At 42.6% G+C, this 14,993-nt stretch overlaps 2 protein-coding genes across 2 annotated transcripts; both read right to left on the bottom strand.

The window, feature by feature from the left end:
- Positions 1–267: 267 nt before the first annotated feature.
- Positions 268–3,922, bottom strand: LOC147434509 (serine/threonine-protein kinase STY13-like). Its single transcript, XM_086490954.1, has 6 exons — positions 3,430–3,922; positions 3,155–3,287; positions 2,663–2,858; positions 2,254–2,378; positions 2,001–2,159; positions 268–981 (listed from the first exon to the last, which is right to left on the bottom strand). Exons 1-6 carry the CDS (start codon positions 3,708–3,710, stop codon positions 628–630), a joined length of 1,248 nt encoding a protein of 415 aa, XP_086347080.1. The 5' UTR covers positions 3,711–3,922; the 3' UTR covers positions 268–627.
- A 22-nt stretch (positions 3,923–3,944) lies between these two features.
- On the bottom strand, positions 3,945–4,847 carry LOC147434508 (uncharacterized). Its single transcript, XM_086489640.1, has 5 exons — positions 4,842–4,847; positions 4,692–4,766; positions 4,491–4,576; positions 4,221–4,385; positions 3,945–4,045 (listed from the first exon to the last, which is right to left on the bottom strand). Exons 1-5 carry the CDS (start codon positions 4,845–4,847, stop codon positions 3,949–3,951), a joined length of 429 nt encoding a protein of 142 aa, XP_086345766.1. The 3' UTR covers positions 3,945–3,948.
- Positions 4,848–14,993: the final 10,146 nt, after the last annotated feature.

Raw genomic sequence — 14,993 nt, 5'->3', positions numbered from 1 at the left:
GGGTGATGTAGCTCTGATAAGATAGCCCCGAGCCTCGACATTGTGGTGTCCCCTCTCGATTATCGTCATTGTCCATATCTGTCTCTCCCTTTGTCAACAAAAGTGAAGAGCCAAGCAGTACACTAAGTAGTTCAAAACAAAGCATATCTACAAAACTGGGGATTAGACGCATAGATTCCTTCCAAGATCATAATCTAGTCGTTACCAAGAAAGAATTTATGGTATTGCTCCTTTCGGCTAGTAAGGAGATTATGTAGAGCGAGCACATAGTAGCTCAAAGGCAAAATATATTTAGAAAAATGTTAACAAGAATCATTTGTGGCGGTCATACCGACCAAAAACCCGTATACGATTTGTTTCTGTGGGTATAATGTTATCTTGGGACCAAAAATATACAATAAAAACCCCAAGGATAAATACCATAGTGTGCTAATTATATAATTACATTGATCATCATTACACAAAATGCTTGAGAACATTAGAGAAAAGCCTAGTATCCAAACTCCACAGCTTTGCAGCAAAGTATTTGGCAGCTTCTTTTTAAGAGACCCAAAAACAGTTATACCACAAAGCTAGGATGCAGGTGCTGCAAAGAAGAGCAAAAGTACCACATACATCTAAAAGATGCTACATGAGGCGCTCCCCTGTTCCTACAAACAAGCATCGCTTAAAGAGAACAGAAAGGGCCCGTCTCGATTTGTTCGGCAGATTGGGACTGCCATTGGTCACCTCCTTCTCTTTTGCTGAAAACTTGCTCGTAAGCTTTCTCGAGACAGGCAAGCTTTTTGACACCATTTGTCTCTGAACAACAACAGCTGAGCTTTCTGCTGGAGTCGAAATGGTCGAAAGGAATGAGTTTAGCATCCGCACTACCTGCGCAAAATCTGGTCGCGTCTGCGGATCCTCTGCCCAGCAAGACTGCATGATAAAGACAAGCTCTTCAGGAAGGTTTAAGTCCTCCGAGAGTGAGGGCCTCGTCCCCTGTATTGAAAAATGACAACCAAGCTTACAATGAGTCAAGACACGTGACCAAGGTGAAGGGTCACCTTCAGTGTTTGGGAAAATTGTATCTCAGCTTACAACGCGCCACTTTAAGATTAAAAAAATGCCAGTTCAGAGCAAGAAGAAAAGGTTAGATTTAGAGAAAATGACTCTAAAAGTAGTAAACAATGCCTCAAATTTTCAGATTGGAAACTTCATAAAAAAAAGGAATTGTATATGGTTTTAAGAACATTTTCCCCGAGCACTGGTCACGTTGGCACGAAACAGGAAAATGAAAAGGACTCCCATTAGGCTCTGAAGTGAAAGGACCCAATTACAAACCAAGATACCGCACAAAATCATTCAATGCTTCACATGCCAAAGTCAAATGTATGCCCGACTCCCTTCTTCACTAAGACCTGTTTTAGCAGCCAGTAAGGTGAAGGCTCACATGAACAAAGAATGGGAAAGGAAGTCACATGAGGCATTAAATGAAGGGAACCATGAGCAAACATAGAAAAGGTATTTAAAAATTTGTATGCCTTCTCCCTTCTCCTTTTAAGGCATGTTTTAGCATGCCAAAAATGCCACCCATTATAAGGAATTGATAGCACACCTTTCAGTACATGTACGTAGATATGGATAAAGCAAATAAATGAACACACATAGCAACTGAGAGAGAGAGAGAGAGAGAGAGAGAGAGAGAGAGAGAGAGAGAGTGCATTTGTGCATGTAAGAAAAACGACAAGAAACAGAGAAGGACATTAAGCACGATACAGAAACAAAAATGATTTGAACAATGAGCACGGCACATCTGTCACACACCTGCATGTGCACCAACAAAGATAGAATGCACCTACTTTCAACTAGATCATAGCATATAAGAGCATGCGAGGACATGAGCAAACAAACCGTGCCAAATTGGGCAGTCTACTTTCAGATAACCAAACACACTCAATCTAGAATTTGCGATCCTCTCTAGCTTTAACACTGGTTCATAAAGATAAAAGCATACACACCTTAAAAGCAGCTGCATATGCTGCTTGCAGGTTTGACATCCCTTCAAAAGGCATTCGGTTCGTCAAAAGCTCCCAGAACACGATCGAAAAACTATAGACATCGACTTTGTGGTCATAATGCTTCTTTTCACCGTGCCGTAGGGTGACAGTACTATAGAGCTGCAGGCATTGGGACCCAAAAAGTGAGTCTACGCACTTCAACAACTATTCTTTTAAAAGAAAGAGAAAATAGGAGCCAACATTTCTATCAAACCTCAGGAGCCATCCATCGATAGGTTCCCGTCTCGGCTGTCATCATTTCAGTCAAAGTCAACTCTCGTGCCAGCCCAAAATCAGCCAACTTGACCGATTTCAAATCCACCGTCAGAAGAAGGTTGTCTGCAAGCACACAACATTGTTGATTGCCAAGAACCTTTGGAGCGTTAGGAAATTCAAGAACTTTAGCAACCTTAGGAATTCTTGATTGGCAAGAACCTTAGGAACCTTAGGAAATTCTTGATTGGTAAGAACCTACAAGCTTGAGCATCTGACGAAATTTAAGCTCATACTATCAATACAGGAGACCTAGAGTTGATGCATGCCATGCATCAGCCATAAACCTTTAAGGTTCACAACTTGAAAGACGAGCTCTAGCATCTCCAGACCCGAAGAATGTGGCATACCTGGCTTTAGGTCGCGGTGGATGATTCCATAACTATGAACGCAATCCATTGCCTGGGCAATGTCTAAAGCATAACTGACAGCCAACCGAAGATCCAATCGCCCAGGCCGTTGACTCATCAAATGCTTCCGAAGAGACCCTCCCCGCAGAAGCTCAGTGACCACAACCATAGCAGGCTTCTTGCATCCTCCGATAAACTGAAAGCAGGATAAATTAAGCAAATAAGTAGTATGGCCCTTATTGAAAGAGATCTGACATGATACTGATGATGCACAAGAAGAAAGATTTAAGAGGATTATTGGTTGATTATGTCAAACAAACTTAACATAAAAATCATGCAAAAATATTGGACTTGAGGCGGACATGGCTTGACCACAAGACAAGCAATGACAACTAATTGTAAGTATGAAAGGCGATCATGTGTAATCGCAATTTTTGTCAGAACACTCATAAAAACCTTAAAGATTCTGCTGCTTAGGAATGAAACACATACCTTGACCAGATTTTTGTGCTGCACCTTTTGAAGTAGAGTAATTTCTCTTGCAAATCGAGACTGCCTTTTCGCCACTTCCTTGGCTGTCTCACCCGGCTGGATTATCTTCACAGCAATTTCTTCATCATGATATCTGCAACCCGAGACAGTCAACAGACTTTCTTAAAACCTCCATCAACCTCCTCAGTTCCATCATAATCCATGCCGCCAAAAATTGTAAAGCAGAAATGTGAAACAACATTCAAGAGCTCCTGTGAAGGCTAGAACATACTTACTTGCCCTCATACACCTTGCTATATGCTCCTTCTCCAATCTTGGGACCCACAAAAAGAAGGTTGGCATCAATTAGCCATTGATCCTCCAGTACGACATCATCTGCAGAAGTACAAGTGCTGTCTAGGGTTGTCAAGCTGCATGCCGCCGCTTCACGTGCCGCCGCAGCACTCTGATTCTCAGGTAAAATTCTCACACCCTTCAATGCATCTGCCTTCAAACAGTGCAGCTCTTGCGTGGAGTTCATCATCCAAGAACAACCTTCGATACCAGTAGTTGACATAGAAGATAATTATGGTGCACAATCCTCAAAGGCTACTAAGCTTGGCGGCACGCAGGTAAATTTGATGAATAGGGACCCCTGTAGGTGTGTGCAACACGATCGGCACCCAGGAGCTTGTATATGTGGGCTAGGCAAAGAGAACCTTGAAGAGCACAGACATGGTAGCACATACATCCAGTTCGACAACAGGCAATTGAAAACCAGCTTCCATATGCTTCAAGTGCTCTGGCAACGCATGCTAACGAACGCCTTCAACACTTGAAGTGGTTTCAAGAAGCCTTACAACAAGACAAGAACACGAACCCTCCACAAAACCAAGCTTTTCCACATCCCTTCTAAACAACCGTAAACTTGTCACAGACGGAATAAAGGAAACCTGAATAGAGAAAGCCAATATGAAAGGCGAGGAGTCCCAATAAACTCCACAGGGCAGAGGAGGAGTTCAAAAGAGGGCCAATTTGCAGTGCCTCGCTCTGCTGTTGAAAGGGATACTAGGAGAGAAGAGGATACCTTAAAGACTTTGCTAGAAGGAGCGCTTTGCTGAAAAAGGCCACGTCTGGCTTTGAGAAAACATGGGGAAAAGACCCAATATGGGGAAGGAAGGGCGGGCCCTCTCTGCTACTTTGTGCTTGCCTTGCCTTTAGAGGCCACAAGAAAAACTTTCCTTGGTGATTTCTGTGTCAGCAAAAGGTGGGGTAGCGATAAGTCTCGTGAGACACCTGCCTTTCTTCTGTGGAGGGATGAGAAAACGGGGGTAAAAAAGGGAGTTCAAAAGTGCACCTGCTGCTGCTCTTCCATGTGTGCTTATATGCCACCATTAAAAGGCCCTTTTTCCATGAGCCCATACTGCTCGCAATGAGCTCTCCCTATGAGCCAATTCCCCACTTGCGTGCAGAAGCAAAGCACTCTGCTATGGATTTCCCTGCTATTTCAAGCTCAGTGCCTCCATCACCATTGCCTCCAAATCCTCCACTTCTTTACCTTCCTGCTTTCCACCCGCTTCGCGCAAACAGCAGATTCTCCCCCAAATGTTAAGCTTCGGATTAAGCGACCCAACTGCCACAGAAAGCATCGAAATTTTCCAGCTCAGTCAGACCGTGCAAGCAACCAAAGGCGCAGAAATGAACTTGCCGCCATAGCCGCGCTAGCAATGCTCGGGAGGAGGGCTCTCGAGAGCCGACGCTTGGGCCAACGAAGCCATATCCAAAAGCTATGGAAGACAGGATGGAAACGGGTGGAAAGTTTGCGTTGAGCTGCTTGCACAGCAAGTCTCGCTAGGAAGTGTGTGAATGAAAGCGCGCGCGCGCGCACAACACACAAATCTAGGCGTGTAGTGGACTGTTATCGCCTACTCTTAGCTTGCTTTCATCAGCATATGCTACTCCTGCAGGGATTAGGCTTAGCCCACGTCTCTGGTTAGTCTTCACTCCTCGCAGGGGTTAGTCGTAACTCTGGTTAACATGATAAGCAATGCCTCGAGTCCTTAACTCTGGTTACAAAGCCAAGTTCTTTCATCAATAGGCCTACTTCAATTATCAAAAGTTGAATTTTATCACACGTGATTGAATATGCGACCACCTAAGAGCAGTTTCGCACAGGCAAGGGTAGAATCCCCGCCTCATGTTAGCTATCTTGGCTCGAAATGATGAAAGCGAGCAGCGTTGTCATCTATGAATTGGGCTGCATTTTAAAAAGCGGGGGTAGCAAACGGGCTTTCCTAACTATGCCAAAATCGGCAGAGTTAGAAAATATAGGTAGTTTTGCTGATGTAATTTGGTTGGGATGGAACGAAGCGTGTGCAGATGCACTCTAATATATAGAGTCTCCGCCCAAAGAAAATTCCAAGTGCAATTCTACCCACTTAAGAACATTAAATTTGTTAAACTCACACTACCTTGAACGCCTCTTGAAAGCGAGCTTGGGTCCTTATGCAAGTGCACTGACACTCGTCGATAGGGAGATGGCTCCCAAGTCTAACACAACACTTGGCACATGTTGAGATGTCAAGCTCAACATGTACTACTCTTGGATGGCTATCATCGACAATCATCATCACCGGCGCGCCTTGGTGGATATGCATATGTTCGGTAGTGATGTTACAGTTGTACTACCTCGAGTTGGTCTACCTATCGTAGTGAAGGCACACTTATCCATTCACCTCACTCACTAACGGCTCATACTAGGCTGTTGTATTAGCTCCCTTTTATGTTGTTATTTTTCCCTCATGTTATGTAGACCTCTTATCTTGATTTAGTGAAAAAAAAGAAGTACAAGTTTCTTGCCTCCATCTTTGTGTGTGTGTGTGTGTGTACACGCGCGCTTGCAAGAGCTCAAGCTCTCTCTTCTATTGATCTCTTAACATGGTATTAGAGCCCGGTTGTGTCTAAGGAGATTGGAGCAGCAAAGAAAGCGGTTTCGGGATTCTTGAGAGCCATCGTCAAATGATCAACAATTGAGGTGCTTCCTTTTGGAGATTGTGTGTCTTATGGTTCTATACAATCCTTTGGACTATGACGGTGTAGTTGGATTTCCATATCCGGCATGTTTTGACCCCCGTTTTGGAGTAAGAGTGCATTCACATGCAAAAATGCTAAGGTTTGAGATTCTCTAGATCTGCATATTGGTGGTGCAGAAAGGTTCGGTTCGGGTACAATGCTCACAAATACTGTTTGGTATTGTGAAACATGTGTACATACACATACGGTGGTTGTAGATGATAACTGACTATTTTTAGCACGCTGCTCAGAGACTTGGTGAAAGGTCGAAAACATGTCGTCCAACAATGGTGGACTTAACCAGATTGTCAATGAGAACCTGAACAAGAACAACTTCCATGCTTGGGATTTCAGAATGACCAATTTCCTTATGGGTAAAGATTATTGGAGTATGTTGATGGAGAGCATGAGACATCACCAATGTTACCACCAACGTTACCAGAGGAAGGTGCAAGTGTTGCACAATCAAAGATTTTTAAAGATTGGAACCAAGGAGCTTGAAAGGTCATGTACTGGCTTTCTGTGAGTGTGTAGGACACTATGATAGGACACATACAAGATGCTTACACCCCTAAGGAGGCTTGGGACACCTTACTGTCATTGGATGTGACCAACACAAAGGCTAAATTGAATACAATACAAAAGAAAAATCTATCTATCAATGACTATTCATTGAAGATAAAGAACATGTGTGAGTCACTTGCATCTATTGGTGTTGAAATCAATGATGATGATAAAGTGAAAGTATGTCTGTGAGGTTTGGGTCCAGAATACAAACATCTTAGAAGTGGTGTCCATCTTCGAGAGAACATTCCGTCATTTATAGATTTGGTGTCCTTGTTAATTGTGGAAGAGAAGGAATTTGAGATAGAATCCTCTACGCAAGGTAGAAACAACTTTGAACAGGTCCTTTTAACAAGAGAGGAAGAGGAAGAGGATGTGGTACAGGTCATGGAGGAGGTCGAGGAAGAGGTAACCACCAGCCGCAACAACAAAATAATCATCAGAGATAGAATATAGGTGGTCGAGGAAACTTTTGAGGTGGGGGGAGTCCAAGAGGTCGTGAAAATGCGCAACATAACAATGCATTTCAACATGAAAATGTCGTATGATGGGTGGTGGAAGACATAGTCACTTTGAACATGACTTTCCAGACAAGAGGTAGCAAAATAATTATGCAATCACTAGCAGCAATGCAGATGAGCCTGCGAGACTATTTGTGGTGCCACACATGTTGAATACTATGTCTGCAAATGTGGAAAAATCTCGTGATAATGTCTGGTATGTGGATTCTAGTGCATCAAATAACATAACCAGTCATGGTGAGTGGTTTAAGGAAATGAAAACTCTGCAAAGTCCTGATTGTGTAGAGACTGGGGATGATACTGCACTTCCCGTCATGCTTACAAGAAATGTACCACTATCTATGACAAATAGTAAAGTAAAGTACCTGGCTGATGTATTGCATGTACCAATATTACAAAGAATTTGGTTTCTGTTGGGCAGATGGTTGAGCAAGGTTTGCAACATGTTTAACTCTGATGGTCTCTTTGTCGAAGAGCATAAGAAGAATGGAAGGTTGGTTGCACAAGGAACTCAACAAGGAAAGAAAGTGGGTAGAATGTTTACTTTGGATGTAAATGTGCTTGAGGTGAATGCTGCTATATACAAGGTGCAGGAGTTGTTGCAAATATTGAGATTTGGCACAAACGTATCGGTCATGTAAATTTGTAGAGCCTAAAGATGATGCAAACTAAAGAGATGGTACCGGTTTGCTAACATTTAAAGTTGTCGAAATACAGAAAGTTTGTGAAGCTTGTTAGTTTGGGAAGCACGCAAAAGAATCCTTTCCTCATGATAGCATGTAAGGAGGAGTGCATTGGATTTAGTACAAATGTATGGGGTCCGGTAAAGAGTACATCTATGGGTGGATGTAGATATTATGTGAGTTTCATTGATGACCATAGGGGGAAGGTATGGGTCTATTTCATGAAGCAAAAAAGTGAGGTGTCTATGCACTTTCAGGATTTCAAAGCTATGATTGAAAAACAAACTAGGAAACATGTAAAGTATTTGAGATCAAATGGAGGGGGAGAGTACTTCTCCAATGAATTCAATTTTTTTTTTTTAAAGCATGGAATTTAGAGGTAGTTTTCATGCAGGTGTACTCTAGTAAAATGGTGTTGCTAAGTGGAAGAACAGGCACATTGCAGAAGTTGCTAGAGCGTTGATGAATGAGAAGAACATGCCTTGTTTGGATGCACCACAAAACCAGATGTATCAGATTTAAAGTGTTCGGATACATTACTCATGTGCATGTGCCAGATAAATTAAGAAGTAAGCATGACCCAAAAGTTGAAAAATGTGTGTTCATTGGTTATACCCTTGAGCAAAAAGGGTACAAATGTTACAATCGTGTAACACGTAATTGAGGGCGAGCAAAGATGTTTTTTATGAAATGGCAAGTTGGTATGCTGATGTGAAAGATGGTTTAGGGGCTGATGTAAAAGAGAATGTGGCTGTAGAAAATACATGTGCATAGTCACAGGTTTTTAGTGAGCTGCAAGGGTCACCTAGTGTTGGGCATGATGAGAATACATGGAGTGGCGAGTTGCGTGAAAGAGTGAGTCTTGCTAACTCTTCAAATGTATCAAGAAAGGAAACTAAAAGGTTGATGATGCCCCTAAGCTGCCAAATTTGAGTGCTGGTTATGATGATGGCGAAAGCAGTGGTTTTGAGCAGAGTTTAGATGAAGAGTTTGGCATACCCTCCGTGAAGACTTCGGGTGCAAGAAGGATACAAGCAAGGAACAAGGCACCTGGAAGTGATCCTGGACCACACGAGTTTGAAAGAGTAGAAAATCCTGTGCAGGGACTGACTTATGACAATTATGTGGCTTATCATTGTGCATATATGATGAAGATTACATACGAGGTAGAACCCATGTGTTTTGAGGATGTTGTTAAAGATGAAAAATTGCAACAAGATATGGATGCAGAGACGGATGTACTAGATGCAAATGGAACATGAGAGTTGGTGCCATTACCAAAGGGAAAGAAGGCAATTGGATTACGTGGGTTTACAAAATAAAGCATCATGATGATAGCAGAGTGAGTAGGTACAAGGCCAGACTTGTGGCCAACAGCTATGCACATACTTATGGGATTGATTATGAGGAGACATTAAGCCCCATAGCCAAGATGGCTACTATTCGTGTGGACTTGAGCTACGTAGTTGGATTGGCGTGTCAGTTTATGCAGTCTCCTAGGAAACCACACTTGGATGCAATGAGGCGCACATTGTGCTATGTGAGTGCTACTTTGGATTATGCACTCTTTTATAGGGATGATGTGGAGTTGTAGCTCTATGGTTACACATAATATGCGGATTGGGCTGGTAGCACATACTATTGCAGGTCTACCAGTGGATTCATGTTTTCACTTGGGAGTGTTGCTATCAAATGCAGCAACAAGAAGTAGCCTACAATTACTCTTTCGAGTACAAAGACAAAGTACAGGGGTGGTGCAATAGCGACATGTGAGGTAGCATGGTTGGGATTGCTACTTCAAGACTTTGGAGTACAGGTACAGAGGCCGATTGCCATCTATTCTCACAACCTTAGCAACATATAGCTGGCATGAAAGCCGTTCATTCATGCCAAGATAGAGCACATTGAGGTGCATTACCACTTCATCTAAGAGAGGGTCTTAACATGCAACATCGACCTTGAATATGTGGCAATGGAGTAGGTTGCAAATATCTTCATGAAGTCCCTTGGAGTAGAGAAGCTACGGTGATTTTGAGTGATGCTTATCATATGGGAGATGGCGTTGAGCTTGAAGGGGAGTGTTGAGATGTCAAGATCAACATGTACAACTCCTAGATTATTATCAACCGTCGATAGTCATCATCATTGGCATGTCTTGGTGGATACACATATCTTTGGCAATGATACTACAACTTTACTACACTGAGTTGGTCTACATACCAGAGTGATGGCATACTTATCCATTCACCTCACTCACTAACGGCTCATACTAAAGCGTTGTATTAGTTCCCTTTTATGTTGTTATTTTTCTCTTATGTTATGTAGACCTCTTATCTTGATTTAGTGAAGAAAAATAAGTACATGTTTCTTGCCTCCATCTTGGTGTGTGTGTGCACGCACGCGTGCACGCTGCGCTCAAGAGCTCAAGCTCTCTCTTTCTCTCTATCTCTTAAAAGCACAAAGGCAACATAAGTGAAGAGTTTTGAATGGCTCTGATTACTTTGGGCTTTGTAATCAACGTGAAGAGATGGTGAAACTTCTTCTACGAACAAAGTTTAAGCATGCAAAAGAAAAATGTTCTCCTTTGAAAAGTGAAAATGTCATCAAAGCAACTCATTAATCACCTAAATTGGTGGGTACTTTCAATTGGCTCAACTAAATGAAATATTAGAAGATTCGCTTACCAAATTGCCTTTAACCCGTTCCCACCTTTCCTTCATGAACCGTTGCCTTCCTACTGCCCATCGCCCTCATCGCCCCCCAATACCTCCCCTTCCTCACATCAATGCCTTCCCTCCTCACCTCGCAGCCTTGCTTTCCTTGATTATCAATACCCAACACCTCCCCTTTCCCCTTCTCTGTTCTCTTAACAAAGCATGACACCTTTCTCCAACAACCCTAACTAACTAGCAATCTGTGGGTGAATTCTCTAATCAATGTCAACGTCTTGTGTGAGGCCAAAGGCCCTCAAGGTGAAAGCTCGGTGAAAGCGTATGTGATGACTTAGAGAAACAACCTTCCCTTCCCTGGATCTGGTGATTACTTAGGGAGAAAAAACCTTCCCTTCCCTAGATTGCCTATGCAACTGATTAGAGCTTCAAGAACATCATACAACTACCATCACTGGTTCTATTTTGATGCCATCATACAACTACCATCACTGGTTCTATTTTGATGCCATTATTGCCATAGAAAGAAAGCTATGAAAGCATCCCGTAAGACACGGGCAGATTGGCATGTTGATGAGCTATTTTTGACTCTTGATTTTGATGACATTTAGTAGAGGAGGAAGGGAGGTGAGGCGATCCAGAGCGAGGAGGGAAATGCATGGAAGACGAAGAAGATGTTAGAGAGAGAGAGAGAGAGATGAATTTTGTGGGGGGATCTTCGAAGATTCACACTATTTGGGATTTTAAATGAATTGGGAGCACCTACTCATCCTGCAATACAATTTTTCTACAAAACATCATTGTTGTGAAAGTAACGTTTAAGTGGATCCCCTTAATCTTTCCTCTTCATACATGAGGCTCAAATTTGGCCCTATACATCATCCAACTAACCCCTGCACCCAAGGCTATTGTCCCCTTGACAAAAGAAAACAAGGTAAAGATTCACATTGGCATTCTAAAACAATACAATGAAAAAGAAGTCAAGTCATGTAAGGCTACGAAATGAAGGGACCATCGGAGAATTGGAAAATGAAGGGACCATCAAAGAACTTAAAATAAACAAGGCCGTCATTAACTTGCCAACAACAACACTGTGTGTGTGTGTGTGTGTGTGTGTGTGTGTGAGAGAGAGAGAGAGAGAGAGAGAGAGAGAGAGAGAGAGAGAGAGAGAGAGAGAGAGAGAGAGAGAGAGAACTCTAGCAAAATACTTGCGCTCCTTGCCCTCGTCTCTGCTTGAGTCTTCTTGCATTGTTGCTATTGACAATGCCCTTTTTTTAACGCAAGCACTATTTTTATTACAAGCATGGCTCAAAAGGTATACAGAAGCAACATTGTAAAATAGATTTAAAAAGCCAGAAATTTGTGCACAACATTTAATAGGCTCCACGCCTATATCACTCCATGTAAGCATGCAGTGCCAACAAAGACTTCAAATGTTGACATAGAAAGGTAGCTCCAATCGATCACTAATCACTCTAGGAAATAATAAGATTTAAAATGTTTGCCCAACACTCTTCTCCTCAAAGTCTTGGTTTAGAAAGCCAACATAACAATGATCTTGCCTTTTTTTAGAGGACCAAGTTTTTTATCACTTAAAGTCAAGGAAATGTGAGGTGCTAATTTGATCGATCACCTCTCTGGGCAACTATGGACTCATGGAGCTTTCAATAGTGAAAGGCAAGAGAAGAGAAGTTCCCTATATGGGATGTGTCGACTATTGAGTTTCTCAAAGAATATTGGGACAATCACAAGCCCCACATCCTGTGAATGGGTAACCAAGCTTTGGTTGATGGAGTCATTGACTCAAGCATTAAGAAGGGCCTCATCGAGCCTATCCCCAAATGAGTTTGCTTCTCCTAGATGAAACATTGGAAATCCATATCTATGATGTCAATAGATTACAAAATTATTGCCAATATCCCTGAGATACTCTCCCCTCCTAGACAGTCACCACCAACATGGATTTATCAAGGGAAGTCAATCTATCACAATATTTTGGCAACAATGGTTGGCATAAAATATGTTGCTTTCACTAAGCAAGAGTGTATCCTACTTCAATTAGATCTTGATAAAGCCTATGATAGGATCACATGGTTGTTCATTGAAGATGTCATTTAATCACTAGGTTTTGGGTCGCGGATGTGTCGACTGGTAAGCACACTTGGTGCTAGTAGCCATTCTGAGCTCCTGTTCAATGAGAATAGTGGGAGCATTCGAAGTCAAAAGATCAATCAAATAAGGCTCCCCTCTAATATTTGTTATCGATTCCCACCCTTTGGTAACATTACTCAAAGATAATGCTGCAAGATGGGAGATTCAAGGGCTTCTTTACCGAACTATGACCAACTAACTGTAGGCAAAGCTATTTGCGGATGACTCCCTCCTTTTCCTCAAAGCGTGCCCGTAGGTAATTAGGTAGTATTGAAAAATCTAGATTGATCTCTCTCTACAAGAATGAATCGTTTGATTCGTCGTTGTGGACCGGGGAGCATTGGGTCATGGAGAAGGTTAGGAGCGATGTGGAGGTGGGAGTATGTGCTCCTCCCTTTTTCAAGCAGAGTGAGCCCTATATAGCCTTCATTGGTTCGTTGCTTAAGCTTGCCAAATGTAATTGGAAAGAGTTCTTAAATCCAGTGAAAAGATTTCTATGGAAGAACAACACTAAAGACTTGACGCCTTGGCAGTGGGAGAAATGGGAGGCTGTTGCGAGACCCGTTGTGCAAGGTGGCCTTGGGATTCTTAACCTCAGTACCCATGCGGAGGCCCAGTGCACCAAGTTTGTGGTTGCACTGGTGAAACAAGACCAAGCATGGGTTGTTATGACAAAGGCCATGATGGACAATGCCAAACTATGCTTGCAAGGTGGCCATGGAAAGGGCTCGAGGTACATGACAAGCTACTTGTCCCTATGTGGGCTAGCTTGAAACTTGCGGGCACGATAGGCAAGCTCGCTAGGAATGCAAGAAAGCTACGGAGCCGTTGGAATGGGGAGAGATAACAAGGTATTTTCACAATTCGGTAACTCATTGGTCCCCTTGACTCTCTAAAGCCGGAAGCATCGTCCTGGACCTATTCTGGAGGAAAGTCTCCAAAAAGATCAATAACAAATGATTGGGCCAATTTTGGGATTGTAGCAGCAATAGCTTGAAAGAAACAGACCAACTAGGACTCCAATTTAAACTCAATGAGACTGAAAGATTGATGATTAGCAGAGCTCTTGAACGGCTTGACAATTGGTGTCTACCTAATTGCGAGTCTAAGTTCGAGCGGAAATCATGGTGATGGCCCAAGGACATGCATTTTTTGAAACCACATACCAAGGAAGTATACCACACGTTTGATGGACTGGTTCCCCCACTAAACAAGCAATGGGACAAGCATTGGCCCAAGTCAAGATGGGAGGTAGCTGTGAAGAACATCTGGTGCCCCTAGTGGCCGCACGCGATGAAGGTCTTCTTATGGAAGGTACTTTGGGGAGTCTTATTGATTGTGGAGAAGGTATATATCATGGGTATTGGTCCCGATAGATGCTTGAAATGCAGAACAACTAGAGAAAACCTTCCGTACTTTTTCAAAGACTGCTTGACAATTTGCGGCCTAGCAGGAAAGATATGCAAATGGATACAAAAGACCTGGAAGATAGAGTTCTATAAGAACGATCTCTTCCTAAGGGGAAGGTGTTTAAGAGCCAATAGCTCCTTAGCGTAACACAAATCATTAGATTTTGTTACTTCAAATAGGTTTGGAAGGTGAGAAACTGTCGGTTCTTCAAAAATGCCATGGAAACAACTAGGTTCGCAAAGATAATACAAGAAAGCAGGGTGGTGATTATCGCCTTTGAAGAACGGATGAGCACTGATGAGTGGAATAGGGCAAGAAGCGCAGCAGTGAGTGACTGACTTACTTGGGTAAAGGAATAGGCCCTATCTTGGTCGTGGGGTGGTGACTCTGTCACCCGATGTAACTATGGTCTTTAGAAGATGCCATGGCTCGATACGAGCATGGCAATTTATTGTATTTTTTTGGTTTTGATAATATAATTCACTCACGATTGTGAGTTTTGAAAAATAAAACTCTCCATTCCCCTTTGTTGGTAGTGTTTTAGGTTGGGTTCAAACGAACTAGGAGGCAAAGCAAGCAAGTTGACTTGGCATCTGTTCTTTTGCAAGCGCAAACTCTCTCTTGCTATAGGGTTGACCAAAATTTTACCAACATTCTCCCTTTGAAAGAGAAACCTTCCACCCTCTCTGCCTTGTGTGGAAATGCTGTAATGTTGGGTTCTATCAATCTAGGCAATTATGTCGTTGCTCTCCTTGTCTCAATATCGCTTGGTGTGAACACTTTCGTTGGA

This window comes from Adiantum capillus-veneris, chromosome 19, assembly GCF_014529385.1.
Source record: "Adiantum capillus-veneris isolate H3 chromosome 19, ASM1452938v2, whole genome shotgun sequence".
Lineage (NCBI taxonomy): Eukaryota > Viridiplantae > Streptophyta > Polypodiopsida > Polypodiales > Pteridaceae > Adiantum > Adiantum capillus-veneris.
This window is presented reverse-complemented; position numbering and strand designations above follow the sequence as displayed.

Coding starts and splice junctions, on each gene's coding strand:
- LOC147434509 (XM_086490954.1), bottom strand. CDS start 3,710: ATGTCAACTACTGGTATCGAAGGTTGTTCTTGGATGATGAACTCCACG. Junction 3,288..3,429: donor AGCAAGGTGTATGAGGGCAA/GTAAGTATGTTC, acceptor CTCGGGTTGCAG/ATATCATGATGAAGAAATTG. Junction 2,379..2,662: donor CCACCGCGACCTAAAGCCAG/GTATGCCACATT, acceptor GTGTGCTTGCAG/ACAACCTTCTTCTGACGGTG.
- LOC147434508 (XM_086489640.1), bottom strand. Junction 4,386..4,490: donor ACATGGAAGAGCAGCAGCAG/GTGCACTTTTGA, acceptor TTGCTGACACAG/AAATCACCAAGGAAAGTTTT. Junction 4,046..4,220: donor CTTCTAGCAAAGTCTTTAAG/GTATCCTCTTCT, acceptor ACGGTTGTTTAG/AAGGGATGTGGAAAAGCTTG.